The sequence below is a fragment of the Panulirus ornatus genome, chromosome 11, assembly GCF_036320965.1.
Source record: "Panulirus ornatus isolate Po-2019 chromosome 11, ASM3632096v1, whole genome shotgun sequence".
Taxonomy (NCBI): Eukaryota; Metazoa; Arthropoda; class Malacostraca; order Decapoda; family Palinuridae; genus Panulirus; species Panulirus ornatus.
Window position 1 is genome coordinate 49,499,921 of NC_092234.1, and position 20,823 is coordinate 49,520,743.

The following is a 20,823-nucleotide window of genomic DNA, read 5'->3' on the forward strand; positions in this document are numbered from 1 at the left end:
TGGTTGTCTGTAAGACGATAAGAAACCAACAACAAAGAGAACGTAATCATTGTCATAAGTAGAAAAAAAAGCAAATAGAAACCGTGAAGGTATATACACATCGTCATTTTACTCTTATATAGAAACTTACAACGTAACTGTGAAAGCATAAACTACTAATATAGCTTTCCCGAAGATACGTCACCAATGTAAACACACTTGGACGTGTAGGGTGGCGGGCAGCAGCCCTGCCACCTAACGGGTAGCCCAAACATTACTGTGGTAAACTCCCGCCTAATAGAATTTCTCTGGTCTTCGTCAACAGTGACTTGCCATGCCCACTTAACACGTATACACACACACACACACACACACTCTCCTTCCTGTGTGGGCACTAATAGCAATAACACCATCTGTTGTTTTCTAAATCGTTCTTTTCTTTTTTTCTTCGGTTGTTTCGGAGATGTCGTGCGTTCGATCATTCTACGAGTATAAACAGTTTATAGTGGTTTCCTAAAGGTAGGTGTCATTAGATGGGGGTAGGGGGCTGGGAGTAGTAGACACCCCCTCCTCCTACTCTACCCTCCAAGGACAGTAGAGAGGCCTGGGTTCGAGATTTTTTTCCTATAACAAACTGTTTATTTTCAAATTCTCTAAATCTTATGTCCAACTGTAAAGCAGAGAACCTCATCCTCATTTTTCATCATAAGAAACCCATACTATTTAATGTTTAATTTGTTTATTATTGATATGTTAAATTATGAAAATTACTATTTTTTACAGTAATTTTTTTTCTTTTGCTGGACGTAAATGACCTCAAAGCACTTCTAAGACTTGACCTTCATTGAATCATTAAAAACCGTAGTCTTGGGTTGTTCTTGAGCTGTCTCAACCCCAGTAATTATTTGAATTAATGTCTTAACAGTCTGATGCATTAAAAATTATCGAAATAATTCGGGTATTGATTGATCTTTTTTTTTTTTATATATATCTAAAGTTTTAACAGATAATTGTGGTGTTACCGAACTCCTCCTGCTTGAAGTTACGCGCGTGGCTAGTGAAAGATCATCTTTGGCAAGGCTGTCTCAGTGGGATTAGACTAGTCTCGTCAGAGAAATCCTCATTCCAAGGGAGTCTACATTTCCCTGCTATTGGAAGAAGCGCAGAGCCTTGAGTCACAGGAGCTTTTAGAAAGAGGTCCTGGGTAACACCGGGACTCATTCGTAGGAATTCGCCCTTGGTTAATCGTAAATGAATGATAGATTATTGTTGATACGTCACTGTCTTTATCATACGTTTTGCGTGAGCGAAAACGGAGCTTTTATGTGATTTTTACTTGATGTATTGAGCTCATTGCTCTCCTGATTTAGGACCTTCCCCCTTTTTTTTCTTTAGTAAGGTCTTTAAAAGGTTGAGAGAGAGAGAGAGAGAGAGAGAGAGAGAGAGAGAGAGAGAGAGAGAGAGAGAGAGAGAGAGAGAGACAGTCTTACCAACCTCACCGGGTCGGCAGCTCCCACCCTCCTAGAGGGAGGGCTGGTCGAGGTTGTTTACACCCTCCCCCTGGGGGCAGCCCGTGCTGGTCCGTGCTGGCTGGCTCTCGGCTTGCTGCAGGTCACACCACTGTAATAATCCCTTCCTCCATGTTTGTTTTGGTCTGTGGTGTCGTCTTCCGTGTGTGTATGTGTGTGTGTGTGTGTGTCTGTGTGTTTGTTTTGCGAAGGGAATGTTACCGTTGCACTTACGGTGATGATGATTGTACAACTGCCATAGTGTTGATCTCACTACCTATTTCAAGTTTCCAACGATGAACTTGGCCGCCAGAATTAACAATATAGCCCCAGGATTAACCAGGTATCCCTCATTTTTTATGAATTTTTGCCTCCTGAGTCGTACCAAAGTCGAAGATGAAAGAAAACCAGTTTCGCAACAAGATCCTCATTCCGTTCGTGCTCAGCGGTAGCCTATCCTACACACACACACAGCCAAGTCGTAGCTTTTTCGTCTCATAGCTTAATAGCGGCTTAGTTCATACCCTGAACTACTTACCAATTCATCCACAAACCATAGCGGAAAATTGTGTCTCTTTGCTAATAACTGGGTGTCTCAACCCCAGTAATTATTTGAATTAATGTCTTAACCAACGGCTGATTTGCGTGTGATAACTAAACAGTTATCGCAGATAGATTGATTGATAGTGAAGGAAGGTAGTCACCCGGGTATCCAAGCTGATGGCAATTTTGGCCATTGTCTTGGGGGGGGGGGGGGTTACAGTCAACTGGCTACTAAGAACAGAATTCACGCGTGAATGATTCGGTCATTCATAGTTAATGAGTTGGTCATTAGCGGAGGAATTAGGGGTGGGTTATTTAGACTTGACCTTTAAGATCCAAGTCAAGAACCACCGTCATGACGTTGTGTTAGGTTTACCGTTGTGTTCAGGGGTTGTACTGTTGTGTTCAAGGGTCGTACCGTTGTGTTCAGGGGTCGTACCGTTGTGTTTAAGGGTCGTACTGTTGTGTTCAAGGGTCGTATTTCGTCTTCAAGGGTCGTCTCATCGCGTTCCAAGGATTTTCCTGTTGTGTTCATGGGTTGCAACATGTTGTATATGGGGTTAGGGAGAAATGCTGTAAAGATATATTTTTAAAGGAAATATGACTTTGAATGTAGAAAAAATATATGTGGGGATACAGGTTGAGCAGGTTGGACCGCAGGAGGATATATATATATATATATATATATATATATATATATATATATATATATATATATATATATATATATATATATACAGAGTTGGAGCAGTTACGTTTTGAAAATGAAATTACAATTACAAATAATTCCAAATTATAATTACAAATACATTTGGGAATAGCAATTACATTACAATTAACACAACACAAAATCATTTATGATTGCAATTATTATTACAATTTCCCGATTTGGAAAAAATTCATTCTAGTAAAAAACTAATTTTGCATTGTAAGGTTTTACCTTTATTTACAAACAAGTTTCACAAACAATTTTGAAAACATAAGTAAAAGATTTCATTTTAGTAGAAGTTGTAGCAGATGGGAACTAAAAAGCTGGTACTTTTTTATTCAAACAATTCACCATTGCACTTTATCGATAACACTGAACGGAAAGAAGAGACGCCAAAGTTGAGCTCTGTTAGCAGTGAAAAAAAAATTACCGGCAATGATAAAAACTGGCTCTGATAGATGGAGCAGTACAGCCCATCACCTTCTTCAGTAGATACAAAGTTTGCGACGCTTCTTTTCATTATAACATTGGATCACTTGAACATGGCAGTTCGTTCGTTCCACTACATCATCATATAGCTTCAACCAAAGACTCACTGACACTTTTCCCCTCTGATCACCGTCGATTTTGGAATTTCGTTGAACATTTTGGTAAGGAGGAGAAAAGTCTGGGTCTTTTAGATTCAAGTAATCCTTCTCTTGGATCATACTTGTTATTTCATCCATTGTTGGTGTTGAACCCCCCCCATGAACTCCCTTCAGTTCTTCGTGCATTTCCTTGACATATACCAGCACTCGGTCCTTCTGCTCGTGTAATGGAAGCCAGGACAGTTTGAACCTTGGATACAAAAAAGAAAAAAAAAACCGCCTACTTGAACATCTCTCATTTCCAAGTTGGGATCCAACCTTTTTGTTCACAGAGTCCAATAGGACTTTGAGCCAAGTTGTTCACCGTATTGTGTCTGGGTGTCGTGATTGAGAATTAGATTCTTCAGTCAAAATGTCAGCCGACGACGATACAAGCCTTCGCGGTGTAACCTAGTGCAGGAGGTGTTCGTTTTCACCTCTCTCTCTCTCTCTCTCTCTCTCTCTCTCTCTCTCTCTCTCTCTCTCTCTCTCTCTCTCTTCTCTTAGCTCTCCTTTTTCCTCTTCAGTGTGTCACCCTGCGTAGCCCACACTGGTGATGGGGCGAGTATATTCAAGTCCACTTACCGTCCACAGTGTATGTCGTATGTATCGATGATGTATAAATCAAGGCACAAGGTTTACGTAAGCATTGCTCTTCTAGGCTGTATTTATGTGGATATGGATGTATGAGATGCGGGCTATACTTATCCAAAGGTGTATGTGGGATGTAGGATGTTAGCATGACTGTCCCATGCCTGTGTATGTGGGAATATAGGCAAGATGTGGGCATTACCGTCCATGGATGTATGTGTGGAAAAGGCATGGGTACACATTTTGAAAGCCACGACATCTAATTTAAGACATAAATAAACAGGTGTGTTGCTCTAATTAGTGGAGAGGTGTGTTCTCATTAGTAAGAGGATGCAATGCTTGCACTGGTGACGAAGATGCTGGCATGTACCAACATTATTTTCAACTATTAGGAAACTTGTTTACTAATATTTCGCTCTGAGCCACGGAAGAAGAAAACATGACCTTTGTTGTAATGAATGTGGTTAGTAAAGAAGTATACATAGTTGTGAATATACATATTTTTTGTGTGTTGTTAAGTGGGAATATTGTTAATGATGAAGATATGTTGTATGTAGCAGGTAGGTAAGGAGGGCATCGAATGCTTTCCCCGCCGCGGAGGAGGGAGACTACTAGGCTGCGCGCTTCGACCATGGCCTAATGTCGGGGTAACTGTGTCATCTGGCGTCGGTTGTGTACGTCGGAACGTAAGGACGCGTCGTCCTCGCAGTAGCTAGCGCTGTCGTCTGCGTCTCGTGTCGTCTCCTACTCCTCCACTGGCGTCTCGTACTTCGGGTAGGCCTCCGGCGGGCATTTGGAACAGGCGGAGTCGCAGTCGGTAACCCGTCCTGTGGTCTGGCACAACCGGGCGCTTTTGCAACCCAGGTTCTCCTCATATTCCAGCATGACCTGCAGGGCACAGTGCGGAGTGACAGGTCTTGAGAGAACTATGTGAAATTTACGTCATGTTTACGTAAACGTGACGATTATTTACGTTTACAGGTAAACGCTGTTAGATAGAAACGATGCTATAAACTAGAAGACTCATATCTGTATATAAGATTTATATTTTCTACCTTTTTTTTAGCGGTTTGTAAAAGCAGTACATATGGAACTTACATGTAAAAAAGAAGTCATTATATGGAATTCATGATTTACTTTCACATAAAAAGATAGAAATATCGGGAATTTTAACCACTTGGACTTAAAAGATGTGGATGTTGGAATTTGCGGTTTTAAGAATTAGATGAAATTATCAGCCACATAAACAAATTGTTTTTCAAATTGTGTGTTACAGTTTACGATTTCCTTGCAAAGAAGAAAACTTTAGTATGTTAACAACGTATACTTAAAAATAATTGTATATGGAGCAAAGATACACTGCCTTCACTACCACATGTGACTACCTACACTTCCCTCACAATCACTTACACTGCCGTCACTACTACTTGTGAGGACTTAAGACTCCCCTCACTACCACTGGCAACAACTACAACTACCCTTACTTCCACTTGTGTCCACCTACACTGCCTTCACAACCGCAGGCGACCACTTTACACACAGCCTTCCATCGCCCCACCCACACCACCTATCCGACGCCTCCACCACCCCCTCACACACACACACACACACACTCAGTGCCCCCCTTCCCCTGCCTCACCTGTAGGACCACTACTCACCAGGGGTCCGGCGCGGACACCGTCTTCGTCAACACAGAAGACGTAGCTGCCCCTGGTCTGCAACTCGGCGTAGGCGCCCGTGTTCACCTCACACTTCATACTCACTTGGATATTGCTCTCCATGAACAGCAGACGGTCTCTGGCACACTCTGCATCACAGATACCCATACAAACACTCGGTCAGTAGGAAGAGATGTGGGTTAGGTGGCTGAGAGACTGGTTTGTAGGGACAGTAAAGAGACACGGGTAAGGCTGGGTTAGTAGACACAGGGCCTGGTTAGTAGACAGATACAGTAAGGGCTTGGATGATAGGCACAGAGCTTGGTTAGTGGACGGAGGGCCTGATCAGTAGATACAAGGGCTTGGTTAGTACACACAGGGGCATTGTTAGTAGAACGAGGTTTAGTGGACATAAGTCTTGGTTAGGAAACAAGAGGGTTTGGTTAGTTGGCACAAGAGGGTCGGGCCTTGTTAGTAGATAAAGGGAGGGCTACGTTAGTAGACTCAAGGAGAGCTTGATAGATACGAGGTTTGATTAGCAAATAGATTGACAGGGTGATGCTAAGGAACCTAGTTAGTAGATAGATACGAGGTTTTACTCGTAAGTAGACAGAAATTCATTTCTGGAATGAGGTGTTATTCGTACACACAAGACTCAGTTAGTAGACGTAGGGTAGTGTTGCTATAGTAGACGCATTGCATGTAGGTAGATAATACGAAGGTAAAAGCGGAGAGATGGCTAGTAAACACAAGGATCTGTAGGTAGCCCTTTAAAGATCTGGTTAGTACACATGTGATTGGGTTGGTACATACAAAACTTTGAGACGAGACAAAGATTTTGTTCATAAAATTGCTCGTAAACATATAAAAGTTTTGGTAGTTTTATACATTTGTTCATGAAAGTTGCTCGTAAACATATAAAGGTTTTGGTAGTTTTATACACAGAGATATTCCTTAAAGTATACACGGTTCAAAAAGGTTCACCATAGCCGACCTCAGCAGCGAAAGTCTTGTATGCTAATGACCGTTATCGTACATCAGCCCACGGTCACCTGGGAAGCAACCGACATCGTAAAGATCTCGATATTGATTGATCTTTATCCATTAAGTAGCATTTTCACCAATATGAATCAGTCGCCTAACCACGGCTAACTAGCCACTGAATGGAAACTCATTATCCCCTCTACAACTAATTACACAATAAGGTTACCGAATCTCTAATTAACAAGCTATTAGATAACCATCATGACTAAATCTATTAAATGACTAACACGAATATGTTGGTGGGTTGGGCCATTCCTCGTCTGTTTCCTTGCGCTACCTCGCTAACGCGGGAGACGGCGGTTATGTATTATAGATGAATAACGAAGTGATTAATGACCTTCCTCATAGATCGCTGGCCGTTAAACCCAACCAACTGATTAGATAACTAACACTGAGCAAACTTACCAACTTTCTAACTATAAGTAACCCAGGAACAACTTCCTTTGTATTTGTTAATCAAGTAAAACCAACGATCAGGTAATTAGAACCATTGATACTCATCTATCCGAACTAATCAGACACTGACCGTAATTAAGTAGTTGGTGTATTACCCGAATTAACTAACTTATCATTAACCATAGTGATCTGGCCCGCAAATCCTAATGAATTATTTACCCTCCACACACACACACACACACACACACACACACAGCAAGTAAGTACATCACTAAACATAACAGACCACTTACTAGTTACTGCAATTATCAAATTATAATTAGCCACATAACGCAGCTAACTTGTCTCTAACTACCTAGCCACTAACAAGCATGAGACAGATATAGAGCATATGATAAACGGACCATTAACTTCACACAAGTATGCCAGTGTGATTATTGGCTAACCACCAACCCTGCCAAATTTAGGCAAAGTATTCATTACATATCTTCCAACCTAAGTTTGTTAGCTGTATGTGTACCAGTTTTACCCTCCGTATAACTACATCCTTATCGACCCCATTTATGTGGAACCTCTGCAGCTTCAAGGGAACAACACTGCAAGAAGTAGCAAGGAAGTGGACTTCTTTGGAGCCAGAAGTCCCTTGATAAAACTATTACTTCATTCTCGCTTGCTGTGCACGGCATGTGCTTTGGAGTGACAATATATATATATATATATATATATATATATATATATATATATATATATATATATATATATATATATATAATCCCTGGGGATAGGGGAGAAAGAATACTTCCCACGTATTTCCTGCGTGTCGTAGAAGGCGACTAAGAGGGGAGGGAGCGGGGGGCTGGAAATCCTCCCCTCTCGTTTTTTTTTTTTTTTAATTTTCCAAAAGAAGGAACAGAGAAGAGAGCTAGGTGAGGATATTCCCTCAAAGGCCCAGTCCTCTGTTCTTAACGCGAATAGTATGAAAGAAAGATATATATATATATATATATATATATATATATATATATATATATATATATATATATATATATAATGAAGAAGTAACTTATGGTTAGCAATACTCACGACAGCCCGGGCCGGCGGGAAAGGAAAGGGCGTCTACCTTATACTTGTCGTAACAGCGGCACCTGCGGACCACACCTTCATGTTAGTGCTTGAACAGTGGCAATATGAGGAAGATTATGTCTGCTGAGCGCTTTAGAAAAAGAAAAAAAAAAAAACTAATATATGAAAAAATTTTGTCTGCTGAACTCTCTCTTAAGAAGAAAAAACAAATGTATGGAAGATTAAAAGGCAATCTTTTTTTCAAAAGTCTTACCACCTTATGTTCGGTGGGATACGTTAGACTGTGGGGGGTAAACAGTCCACGTTCCTCGCCGATGAAACTATTACTGATATCGTATTAATAATTCAGTAATTCATTCACACTGCTTAAGCTCTGATATCCAGATAGTCAAAAGAAGGAATTATATGATGAACGATGATTTCTGCTTTTTTTTTTAAGATCAAGAAATTGTTGACTAAATTAATCTGCTTTTTTCTAAGTTCGTGATAAAATTGTTGACTAAATTAGCTTTTTTTTATCCGTTTATTCATGACTTGTTTGGTAAACATATGACATACCGAAGGTTGATGATGTATTTTTAAACGCCAGTTAAGTGGTGTATATATTTCATTTCATAATTTGTTAAAAATATAGAATTCTCGATCTGTGTGTTACTGGAATGCATCACCTAACCACCAGTATGTCGTCTTCTGTTTTGTTAAAGGTGATGGCGCGGCCTGACGAAGGAGGGGGGAAGCCGCCAGACTTACATGTCCGTGTCGCACTGTCTGCTGCCGTAGGAACCGTCGGGGTCACAGTTGAGGAGCGTGCTGGGTCCCTGGACGCCTTTGAAGGCCATTAGGTCGTTAATCTCCATCCGGCCGTGGTACTCGCTCTCACACCGTCGAAGGTACTGCTCTCCCATCAACGTCTTGTTGTCTGGGTCAATGCTTACGTGTTTTAGAGGGTAATGATGATGGGGAAGTTTTGGGAGGGGAGGAGTTCTTAGAACTATTAAGCCCTTACTGGTATTTCAGGTGTTAGGTTAGACTCAAGTATAAGGTTGAACTATAAGCCCTTACTGGTGTTAGGTTAGACTCAAGTCTATGGTTGGTATAACCTAAGCCTACTGGGAGAAATTGTAGTTAGCCTAGCACGATTCTTGGTTGGTCTGGCCCAACTCTGCAAGTGTTGATGGGGTTAGCCAAGAAGCTCGTATAGAGTGGTATAGCCTAGCCGCTTGCTACCTACTGGTATTGAGTTTTGGTATTTTTTTTTTTTCTTTTTTGTTCGAATATCTTGGCTAAAGAGTATTCTACTTGCGTTTGGAGTCTTTTAGGGTTGAGATAACCGACTCAATCCCTCAAATTTAGTGACTGAGAGTAGCCCTCCCCCCACATTGATATTTGGATAAGTTTAATTTGATATTTGCTGTTTCACAGATCAATATCTCTACGGATCAATGCCTTTAATAGAAAACGAGAATATATCGTTACAACAGCTAATTTATGAGGTAAATACAAGAGTTTTTGATTTCTAATGACAGAAAAATATAAAAAGTTGTGAGAGGTCATTTATTAGAATGAAGAGAACATACTAAGATGTATGCTTAGGTTATTAGGAATATTCATTTCAGCCTACTGTTATGGATTCGAACCCGTAAACCAGACGCTTAATTTAGCGATCAAGTGACATCATTTCCAACCAGTATGTTGTGTATGTACAGGACTAATATCTTTTGTCTTAACAAGTTGTTCTAACCAGCATATCGGGCATTATGTATAGTAAACAAATATCATGCATCATGCATAAAACCGGAAAGACTTCTGTTTGTGTCACTAAAGTGAAGGAAATGAAAATGCACTACTAATGCTTCGCTGCTCAGTTTTATGAGGTAAGCTTTATAGTTAAGGTCAAAGGTCCTTCTCCAGTGCAGTGACCTTCAATAATAAAAGGGGAATGAAGGAAGAAGTGAGAAATGTGATGATGGGAAAAATGTGTGGTGTAGCTTAATTCTAACAGAGTAGCAATCGTGAAACGTATGGTGTAAGATGGGTTTCAGCACGACTTGAACATTAAGTCAGTTGACAGTACTTTTCTGGGTGAAATAATAGATAATAAATATCATTTTCTAAGGAATATTATATTATTCTTCGAGACACATTCGTATGTAGATACAGATGTCTCAAAGTATATCACGTCAATACATGATATTCTGGATTTAGAAATAAACAAATGACTAGAAACTTAGGTTACTTTAGAGGAATTTGTAATTTTTATGGAAAGTAAAGTTACTTTAGGAGAGGAAAGAAAAAAAAAGGAAGGTACTACTAGCACTACTTACAGCAGGGGAGAAAATGCACTGCCTTCTCGGGTAGTCTGTTGCCGTAAGGAGTGGCGGTGTCGGGGTCCATGCAGTAGCACCACCCATCCTCGCACTGCAGCGGCTCATAGTTGCCATTCTCGGTGCAGTGGAGGGTGACAGAGGACTCGCCATCGTGCAGCCGCTCCCACACCCGCCGGGAACACTCTGGTAAGGGCACAAACCACCAGCAAACAATGGTGAGGCTTGCGTTTGGGGAGAGAGGTTTACCAAGGACCTAGTGGGTGAGGTTGGCTAGTAGATGAGGGTGGTTGGCTCTGGACCAATTGGACAAGGCTTATGCTGGACCAGAGGGTGAGGGAGATTGTAGCTAGGACAAGTTTTACCCTGGACTACTAGCTAGCATGCGAGGCTATATAGCTAAGACTAAGGTAGGCATTGCATCGCTAAGACAGACTTTATCGACGGGCAGAAAGCTGAAACGTGACAAGAAATCACACATCATGACTAAATTTGGAATGTTCCACCTAAAGTGACTTAATGAAGAGAACCAGTAATTATGCACACGTGAATGTATCCCCTGAAAGAAGAGTTATCCTATAATCCATGGTTTCTGATTAAGGCAGCTTCATACAGCATAAAAACGAGTGAGGCTACTTTGGTATACGTTAATTTGGACATTTGTGTAGATCCATCATTAAACTCAATTCCTCTTGTTGAAAATTAGTCAGTTTCTCTCTTGACCATATGTGACTGAATGTCACAGTATTCTTGATTGCTCATTTTTCTTTACACCTAAATTACAGCTTCTGATTCCATGATTGAATTGAGAAAAACAAATGACGGGGAATCGGGCACCTTATGCAGAGACGGCACAACCCCCACCCCTGTTCTGCAGATGGCTTGTATGAATCTCATACAGTGGGAAGGCTTTGAAGATCAAGGAAAATGTGTGGATGGATATTATGATCTTAATGTAAATATGAGGTTAACCTAACCCAACGAAGCCTAGCGTGAACGGATAGTAATTAGGATTTTAATGCAAATATGAGGTTAACCTACTCCAACGCAGCCTAGCATCAACTGATTGCAAATGAGTGTCATATAAAAATGAGATACTTGCCCAACCTTATAATATGTGACCTAAGAAAAGTAGGGCACAAGTTTGTTCAGTTTATTTCTGTGGGTAGAGGGCTAGATTAGTGACCACCAGTCAGTGTAGCAACATTATAGCGAGAGTGTATGTCATCACAATTACGCAAAGCAATGCTTACGACTGGAAAAAATAAAACAAAGTTATCTGACACAGAGGACGATTTTCATCGAAATACACAAATAATAGTTCCTGAGCCGACACCCGACGCTGAATAAAAATGTTTATATAAAATGCTTACACAACACATTAACATATAGTTAAGCTTTAAGATGTGAATGACCCCACTTTCAAAACCGCACACCCAGACTAACCAAAGGTCCTTTATATTGCTCATTCTAAGCATAGTTTGTGTCATTATGGTGTAAACATAAACAAGTAAATGACGAAATTTGTTTACGAGTTAATAGCTAGCTGCAAAATGAATACATATGCAGTAAAAATAACAGAAGAAATTTATTGTTAGATTTCGATCCAAATGCAAGAAAAAATTATTGGAGGACAATTTAGTCTCCCTTTCAAATTTTTCCTTTCCTCGGCAATTGACCAAAAAATATAATAATGTTAGAAATAAATTCATTTATTAAATGACTCAAGGAAAGTAAATGACCACAAATGAAAAAAAATGTAGAAAAATTACGGCATACCAAACATCAGTTTGTCTTGAAATTGTTCTGTTTGAACTGTAGACAATTGAATTCTCTTCATTGTTACCAAACAAAAGACATTATCGTGAATTCTCGTAATTGTTACCAAACAAAGACATTATTTTGTTCATGCTAAAAGAACGAACCGCTTCGCAAAAAAGGTCGAAGCCTCGCCATCGGATTACAGATGGCTCTACTTACTGCAGTTCATGGACTCGTACAGCTCCTTCTGATACGGGTAGGCCGCCCCATACAACCTCTCGCCATTGGGATCCACGCACACGCACCTGTCACACAGGGTACAGATTTTAATACTCTTTGGGGGGGGGGGGGGACTGAAATTACAGCATGAGGTGGGTAGGTGGTACAGTTACTGCAGGTGGGGGCATTTACCACTGCAGGTGGGTGCCGTCACTGCGGGTGGTGGAATTACACCACAGGGAGTAAGGTTACGTAATGCAGTTGCTGTAAAGTGGTACAGCTACTGCAGGTGGTACAGCTACTGCAGGTGGTACAGCTACTATAGGTGGTACAGCTACTGCAGGTGGTACAGCTACTGCAGGTGGTACAGCTACTGCAGGTATACACTTTTCTAAAGCTATGATGCAAAAGTGTCAACACTACCTGGTGATTCAGCACTGCTGAAGGTAAACGAGTGTTTATTATTACCAGAGGATAAGGTAAATATGATCTGATGACATCACAAATAGTTTGAAATAACACCAGTCACAGACAGCACATGGCGTGGCCAGATGGTACAAATGTTACCATACAATAAAGTGAAAATTATCAATGAAATAAATATGTCTGGACGTATGATATATATATGTAGAAAATTATTGAAACGAACTTATGATTCTGTGGTGGATCAAGAAGATTGAGGAAGAAGTGCGTTAGGTTCATCACAAGCTTGTGACTGATCCACCCGACTGTTTCTAGATGCAAGTGTGTGTGTGTAGTCTTGTAGGGCATATATATATATATATATATATATATATATATATATATATATATATATATATATATATATATATATATATATATAACACTTACTGTATCATGTATAGATGGAATGATGATGAATAATAACGTGTTTATTATAAATACATCCCAGTGTTACAGACAAACACAAGGCAGTACTGTGATATCAGCGTTCCGTCTCTCTCTCTCTCTCTCTCTCTCTCTCTCTCTCTCTCTCTCTCTCTCTCTCTCTCTCTCTCTCTCTCATACCTCATCTCCCCCTGAGGACCCTTGCACTGCTTTTCGCGGTAGTTGCCGTCAGGGGAGCAGTCCGGCCGCCAGCGGTAGTCGTCGCGGTAGTACAGGAAGTCGTCGCTCTCCACCGCCTGGTCGTACAGCCTCTGGATGGTGAGGCAGTCCTTGACCTGCGTGTCTGCCGGAGACGAGGTCGTCACGAATACAAGGTCACTGTACCTGGCATATTACGCGCAACACTTCCGTCGCAATTGTTCATCTTTATAAAAAAAAAAAATAAGATTAATGTGGTGTGGGAGGGAACGCCATGGGGAGCCGAGGGAGCAGGGAGCGCCCTGGGGGAGCCGAGGGAACAGGGAGCGCCCTGGGGAAGCCGAGGGAGCAGGGGGCGCCCCTGGGGGAAGCCGACTAAACTTACTCATCTCGCAGGACTGGAACATCTCGCTGCAGAGGAGGTGGTAGTCGCACCAGAGGGAGTCAACCACGTTGTCCACCGGCTTGCCGCCGAGGGAAGCCGCCAGCGAGGCCGCCTTACTCCCCAGCTGCACGTAGCCATACCCGCCGCCATACATGGGGTCGATGCTCCCCGTGCAGTGCTCCCCATTCTCTGTGTTGTGGGGCGAAGATGGGACATCACGTGAGTCAAGTCATCCCCGAGGCAAACCAAACTCCTCCCTCCCTCCCGCCAGCAACACAGTTAAGCCTAACGCGCACACGCGCGCGCGCACACACCTTATCATGGCGGCTAACTCCATATGCCTCATCTCCGTCCTCTACCACGGAAATTTCGTCTCAGACTTGTGGCCTTTATGCAGATGAGTTCTGTCTATCCCATGATACAGGGGACTGTCTACACAACACTGCTAAATCCTGACTACAGTAATGAGAACATATGTTGGGTCAGTAGGAACACAACTTGCTCACTCGCCTTTGGCCTAATATATCTACTTTTAAAAGTAAAGTCTCGCCAGGATAAGGTTACGATAGCTTGTGTGTCTTGCGTAAAAGTAACATTTTTAGATATAAACTCAGTAACTCAGCCAAATGTAATAGAATAAAAATTCCAATAGGAAAATACGTTAGGTAACGTTAAAACATAATGACGAAATGTAATTTCTAGCTAGGCTACACTTGCCGTCGTAACAGTGCGCCAGTCCTTTTAAAACTATAATGATATACCTCTCTATTGTCTCCCTTCGTTCCAATAATGTTATTTGTCGTGATATTCCTGTTTTCAATTCACGCAACTCCATTAACTAAAGATGTATTAAATCTGTTGTTATTTGCGTATATTTGTTATAATTTGTTATAATAATAACCATCACTTTTACCATCAACACCACAAGAACAAGGACCAGTTTCTTCCGTTATCACCAACATTTTCACCATTTTCACCACCACTCACCTCCACGAACACCACCCAAACCTTGTCTAACCTCGCCACAACCCCTTCAGCCACCACAACCTAACCTCCCTTACAATACCACCACAACCTGCTCTCGAAACACCATCTTAAACCCTCCCTCACAACCCTACCCTCCTCCACAACTCCCCCCCACACATTCCCTCGCCCTCCGACATCACACACACTTACGTCTGAACCTGACGCAGGCCCCGCAGCAGCCGAACTGGCCGATGTTAGGCATGTACAGCGTCCCCTGTGGGCAATGGCCGACAGAGGAAGGCTCCTGGCAGGACACATACCGGCAGAGCTACGGACAAGAGAGAGATACAGACATGGGTTCCAAATTAAGCAGGTGTAACTCTCCCTACCCGTATCGTATACAAGTATGTATTTCCCAACCCATCCACAAGGGCCTTGGACGTAAGTAAACTGAACTGACACATGAACAAGGCCCGTGGGAATGAATGTTACGTAGACAGTGGCAACAAACATTAAATTTGGGAAATGTATTTCCTAATAAACGAACTCGGGTGATGATAATCAGATAAAATATACACAAGCTGGAAATATATGTAAGCAATTATGAAATGTTTTAAAGCTCTGTATACAGAAATAAAATATTCTTTTTAAAGAATGCTCACAGAGAAAGCGTCTAATTGAGAATTTTTAATCGAAAATGCATCCAGTTAAACATGGGGCAGATAGAAGTACCACAGTATTTTCTATAATAAACTTACAGATGAAGGATCATTTTGCAATAGCTCGTTAAGGAGGGAGATTCCATGGTCGTCTTGTATCAATCCCTGGATGCCCTCCGCCCTTGGCAGAAGGCAAGCTTCCTGCAGGAGTAAGAGAATCGACGCTACCACGCATGCGCGCACTCCCACCGCCATCGTTCTTCCAAGATCCTTTATTTTTTTTTATCTTTTCCCTCACGGGCGTCTTTCTCTCGCGCTCCTGTCTCCTCAGTGCGAATTTTGTCTGTGAAATGAACAGATGACATTTGGGTGGCGTAACTTTACGAGGTATTCATTAAGGGACTTGTATTTCCCTATGGTTTTCACTCTGACCCTTGTTCAACTTCCAGAACAATGTATGATGGTATGTCAAGCATGTGTACGTACGTGTGTGCGTCTTAAGCAGTTCGATTTCTATATGCCAGTCTGTAATTTGCTTTGCCGTATGTATGTAGGCATGTTCCAGTGTGTGAATGAGTACGTTTGTTTACGAAATAACTCATTTTTGATGGGTGCGCCACAAGTGAATGACGAAAATCTAATCAAATTCTAATAATGCAAAACATTTGTTTTTGTAGAAATTAATTCATGACGAAAGAGGCTGGCATTTTTCCTCTGTAGTTTTTCTTTGGAGGAGCACGAATGTGAACATTTCATGCGACATCTGGTTGTTAATATACAATGATTTGTTGAAAGTTTCTTATCACTTTTTCGTTGAATTTCATAAACGCAAGTAAAATTGCTAATAAAGTAAACATTCAGTTGGGAAAAAAATATTGAGGATTATTGAGTAATTTTCTATTATTGATAAGTGATGAAACATTTCTAAGACTATGAAGAAAAATGTAAAGTACATATCTATGAAAAATGTAAAGTGCATATCTATGAAAAATGTAAAGTACATATCTATGAAAAATGAAAAAGAATTATGACACGTTATCAGAATCCGCTCAGCTGCTGAGACCGATAATATATTTGGCTGTCTAAAATGATTTCCGCCAGTTTTTTTCCACTTCGGCGAGGTGGTTAATTATTTAGGTTTATCAACTGTCAGGTCCATTAAAGCCATCTGATTCCTTTTTTTTTTTTTTTTACCATCACGCAACTAATCTTGAACAACTTATGGTGTTAGATATAATTCTATATATATATATATATATATATATATATATATATATATATATATATATATATATATATATATATATATATATAAAAAGGTGCAGTTTCTTGTCTTACTTAAATTTTCTTGATGCGATCCTGGCGGCGAAAGTATGAACTTTCAGTGTTGATCACAGTGTCACGGGGAAATGTATACCGTTGGTGCTACTTCATATTTTTTTGCTTTTTGGCTGCACTTCACGTCTCATAATTTTGGTATGTCCTTAACATCGGTATTATATACGTGTAGAGTAGTTAGTCCATCAGTATTTATGCTATGCGCGTGTGTTGATTTTCATTTGTAAGAGCATACAATAACAGTTGCTGATCACGATGTGGAGCCTTGCAAACCATCATATTTCATTGGCTGTTATAGATATATAAGGTGGTAGTGAAGGGTATATGTGAGTATCAATCATCAAGATCATTCCTAAGTGTTAGGCAGGTTCTGTAAGGCTTTTGCCTTGATTTATCAACAAGTGTATTACCTGTTTCTCCTCTCCTTCACACTCATCCATGATGAACTGCTTTCATCTCATTTGATATATGATAAATAATGCTCAGAATCATGCTCTGCACCCGATACTCTCAAAACAATACACTAGCATTGAAGAATAAGTTCAATTAATATTCAAAATATTTCAATCTAATAGCGATGCGGAGCTGAAACTGACTACCATTTATTAGCCTTATGCTAATAGATTTGGCCATGAGTACTTACAGTGATGTGACTACACTGAAGACCACTTTTATTGTTGCTTTCCAACATTAATTCAATGTAAGTTTACAAAACTAAAAAGAAAATTAGCCTTCGATGATGCATTGGGATATATCATGAAAAACCCCTTGCCAAATTTTTACCTAGCGGAAGTGGATCATAGGGTGGGGGAGGGGGCGAAAATTTTGGGAGCCTTGAAAAATGTGTGGAAGTCGAGAACATTATCCCGGAAAGCAAAAATGGGTATGTTTGAAGGAATAGTAGTTCCAACAATTGTTGTATGGTTGCGAGGCGTGGGCTATGGATAGAGTTGTGCGCAGGAGGATGGATGTGCTGGAAATGAGATGTTTGAGGACAATGTGTGGTGTGAGGTAGTTTGATCGAGTAAGTAACGTAAGGGTAAGAGAGATGTGTGGAAATAAAAAGAGCGTGGTTGAGAGAGCAGAAGAGGGTGTTTTGAAATGGTTTGGGCACATGGAGAGAATGAGTGAGGAAAGATTGACCAAGAGGATATATGTGTCGGAGGTGGAGGGAACGAGGAGAAGAGGGAGACCAAATTGGAGGTGGAAAGATGGAGTGAAAAGGATTTTGTGTGATCGGGGCCTGAACATGCAGGAGGGTGAAAGGAGGGCAAGGAATAGAGTGAATTGGAGCGATGTGGTATACAGGGGTTGACGTGCTGTCAGTGGATTGAATCAAGGCATGTGAAGCGTCCGGGGTAAACCATGGAAAGCTGTGTAGGTATGTATATTTCCGTGTGTGGACGTGTGTATGTACATGTGTATGGGGGGGGGTTGGGCCATTTCTTTCGTCTGTTTCCTTGCGCTACCTCGCAAACGCGGGAGACAGCGACAAAGTATAAAAAAAAAAAAAAAAAAAAAAAAAAGGGGGGGAAAATGTGTTGAAGATGCCTTCTTGCGTCCATATAAATCTGATGTTCACCATACATTCCTATCGTGTATACTTTCTTGTAGTTTCGTAACTTTATGATTAATACGACTCTTCTCAGTGACCAGTTCAGGCTCATGATTCTAGCCATGTGTAGGCATGATTTAGCTTTGTGTTCACTATTGGATGCCTTGTTATTACGCGAACATGACCCAGGATTAATCACTGAAAAAGAACACCATTACTAAGAGCAGACCTGCTTTCTTAAGGATTATTCTTGCGTAAGAGCAGGGGCTATGAAGCAGGGCTCCCACATCTCAGACTTCTCTACTCATGAACAAAAATACTTGACTTTTTGCTCTTCATGTTTAAGATATATGTAAGTGAATTTACATAGACGGTACTCTAGCACCTGTCAGCATTGAGAATAACGGTTATAATAGCCCCTTGCGTAAGAGCAGGGGCTATGAAGCAGGGCTCCCACATCTCTGACTTCTCTAGGACGAACAAAAATACTTGACTAGACTTTTGGCTCATCCTGTTTAAGATATATTTTAAGTGAATTTACATAGACGGTACTCTAGCACCTGTCAGCATTGAGGATAACGGCAGGATAAGGGCAAGCAAATTATTTTGATAACGTGTGATAAAGTTACAACGCTCGAAGACACTTCGAAGTAGTTACGGTTTCGTGAAGCGCGAACGGGATTTCTTTTTTAACATTTAGTTTGGTTAGGCACAGGTAAGGTTACGTTACGTATTGTTAGGTTATGGAAGAATAGCCTGATCGCTTTATCTGTACTTTTTACCGACTGGTGTCCCCCCTTTTTTTTTTTAATTCCATTCTGTTGTGGTTTTTATGAAGTGATCAGGGTGTTTGATGGTGTGACCTTGGGCAAATATCACTCGAGGGGAGGTAAAAGTCGTCTCAAAGAATGTTAAAAAGAGTTGCAATTTCTTAAATATAATGAATCGTAGAATTGTATAGTTCGCGTTCTGTAGGGGGAAAGGGAGTTGACAATACGTAAGAATTGTCCTAACCTTATCATTTCCCCTGGAACTTCACTTCACCCAGTCACCTCCCGTGGGTCTTTACCTCCCAGTCCAGACCCCCAGGGTCCTCGCCTTACCCAGTCACTTCTAGGATCCCTACCTTCCAGTCATCCCCCTGGGTCCTCACCTTATTCCAGTAAAATCAGGTACACAAGGTCATAATCTCGTGTTTCCTGACATTTGTCAGGTATTGCAACCTTTGACCTTTACTCCGGTCCTTACTGTTGACCTTTGGTACACTTCATATTTTGAATGGTGTTTGTCCTCGTTGCTGACGTTTTTGTTAACTATGACCTTAATTCTGGGGGGTCAGTTTTAACCTCAGCGGCAGTTTGTAACTAAATGTTTAATTCTTGCCTCTAACGCTTTTGTTTTTATAGTAGGGATAAACGTTCATAGGTTTATCTCCTAGCCTTACCCTCATGTCTTTGTGGCCACTTTATATCAAAGCACAAAGCATAACTTTCCAGTTTGGTATATTCTGACCTTTTTTTTTTCAAATACAAGTTCAACCTTAAGTAACACTCTCCCAAATGTTTGTAGTGGTCGTCAGTACATAAACTGTCTTTTTCTATTTATTTTCACTCAAGTATTCACGTTTCAGACTCTCACGTTGGCAAGACTGGTTTTTATGGCCTTAATTCCTCACGATGATAGACTGTAAGTGGCCTTTTTTTTTTATATTTATTCATTGGTTGACCTTGACACACTGTGTTGGTACTTCGTGTAGACTGCGAATGTAATTTGACTTTCTTTTTTTCTGTTTCCAAGTCATTTGGTCGAACATTTTTTTATTAATGGAGGAGGAAGTCTTTCGCTTCAACACTTCGCATTTGAATAACCTTTGTGTCGAGTCTGCCGATGATTTGTAATGTTGATATTGATAATAATGATAATGATAATAATGATAGTTGTAATAATAATAGAAGCTGGCCAAATGTCCGGCATCACCAACTCAACATGCTGCCTGCACTTGCGTTGATCCTACCGTGTCCAGACCTGGCTATTATATCTCTAACCGTACCTTTAGTCCACCACCACCGCCATGTTCATCATTACAGAGTTTGCTTAAGCTGGCCAGAAGCACCTGATCCACTGAGTATGGCGGGGACGATACTGGCCGAGGTCGGGCGGGACAGACCGCCATGGCGAGCTCACACAGGAAATTCCTGCCCATATCACGCTCGCCTACCCTGTCTTATCTCCCCACACAGATCACCACAGTTACCTTCCTTGTCGGAAATGCATGAAAATGGTCCAGGTTCCCCCTATTTTTTGTCGTTGTTGTTCCACTGTTTTCGGCAGAATGAAATCGAAAAGTCTTTTGAAATGTTTTTTGGGTTAGGTTCAAGGTGTCGTGTTTCTCCAATATACCGGGAAATGGAGAACTAACTGGTCACCGATGA

General features: G+C 41.0%; 1 protein-coding gene and 1 long non-coding RNA gene across 5 annotated transcripts in view; one reads left to right on the forward strand and one right to left on the reverse strand.

Annotated features, from left to right (window-relative positions):
• Positions 1-2,938: 2,938 nt before the first annotated feature.
• On the reverse strand, positions 2,939-20,570 carry LOC139751506 (uncharacterized). 2 transcript variants are annotated; one of them, XM_071666995.1, is made up of 11 exons: positions 20,442-20,570; positions 15,598-15,841; positions 15,050-15,167; positions 13,874-14,062; positions 13,471-13,633; positions 12,442-12,527; positions 10,462-10,647; positions 8,888-9,056; positions 8,138-8,199; positions 5,615-5,763; positions 2,939-4,844 (listed from the first exon to the last, which is right to left on the reverse strand). In XM_071666995.1, exons 2-11 carry the CDS (start codon positions 15,751-15,753, stop codon positions 4,701-4,703), a joined length of 1,422 nt encoding a protein of 473 aa, XP_071523096.1. In that variant the 5' UTR covers positions 15,754-15,841; positions 20,442-20,570; the 3' UTR covers positions 2,939-4,700. The 2 variants fall into 2 exon arrangements, with proteins under 2 accessions (XP_071523096.1, XP_071523097.1); XM_071666996.1 differs by lacking the exon at positions 5,615-5,763 and having other exon boundaries at positions 4,694-4,844.
• The window catches only part of LOC139751507 (uncharacterized), a 32,998-nt gene continuing 21,071 nt past the window's right edge, over positions 8,897-20,823 (forward strand). Inside the window, exon 1 of one of the 3 annotated variants that reach the window (XR_011713356.1) lies at positions 8,897-9,027. This is a non-coding gene — a long non-coding RNA (uncharacterized lncRNA). Of the gene's footprint in view, positions 9,028-10,512; positions 10,651-16,890; positions 16,975-20,823 lie in introns of those variants that run through there. The other 2 variants (XR_011713355.1, XR_011713354.1) reach the window with 2 other exon arrangements.

Bases quoted from the DNA above. Each gene is read 5' to 3' on its own strand.
- LOC139751506 (XM_071666995.1), bottom strand. From the start codon at position 15,753: ATGGCGGTGGGAGTGCGCGCATGCGTGGTAGCGTCGATTCTCTTACTC. The intron at 10,648-12,441 runs GTAAGTAGAGCC...TGCCCTTACCAG, and splicing joins GTACGAGTCCATGAACTGCA to AGTGTTCCCGGCGGGTGTGG. The intron at 9,057-10,461 runs GTAAGTAGTGCT...GCATTGACCCAG, and splicing joins AGTGCATTTTCTCCCCTGCT to ACAACAAGACGTTGATGGGA.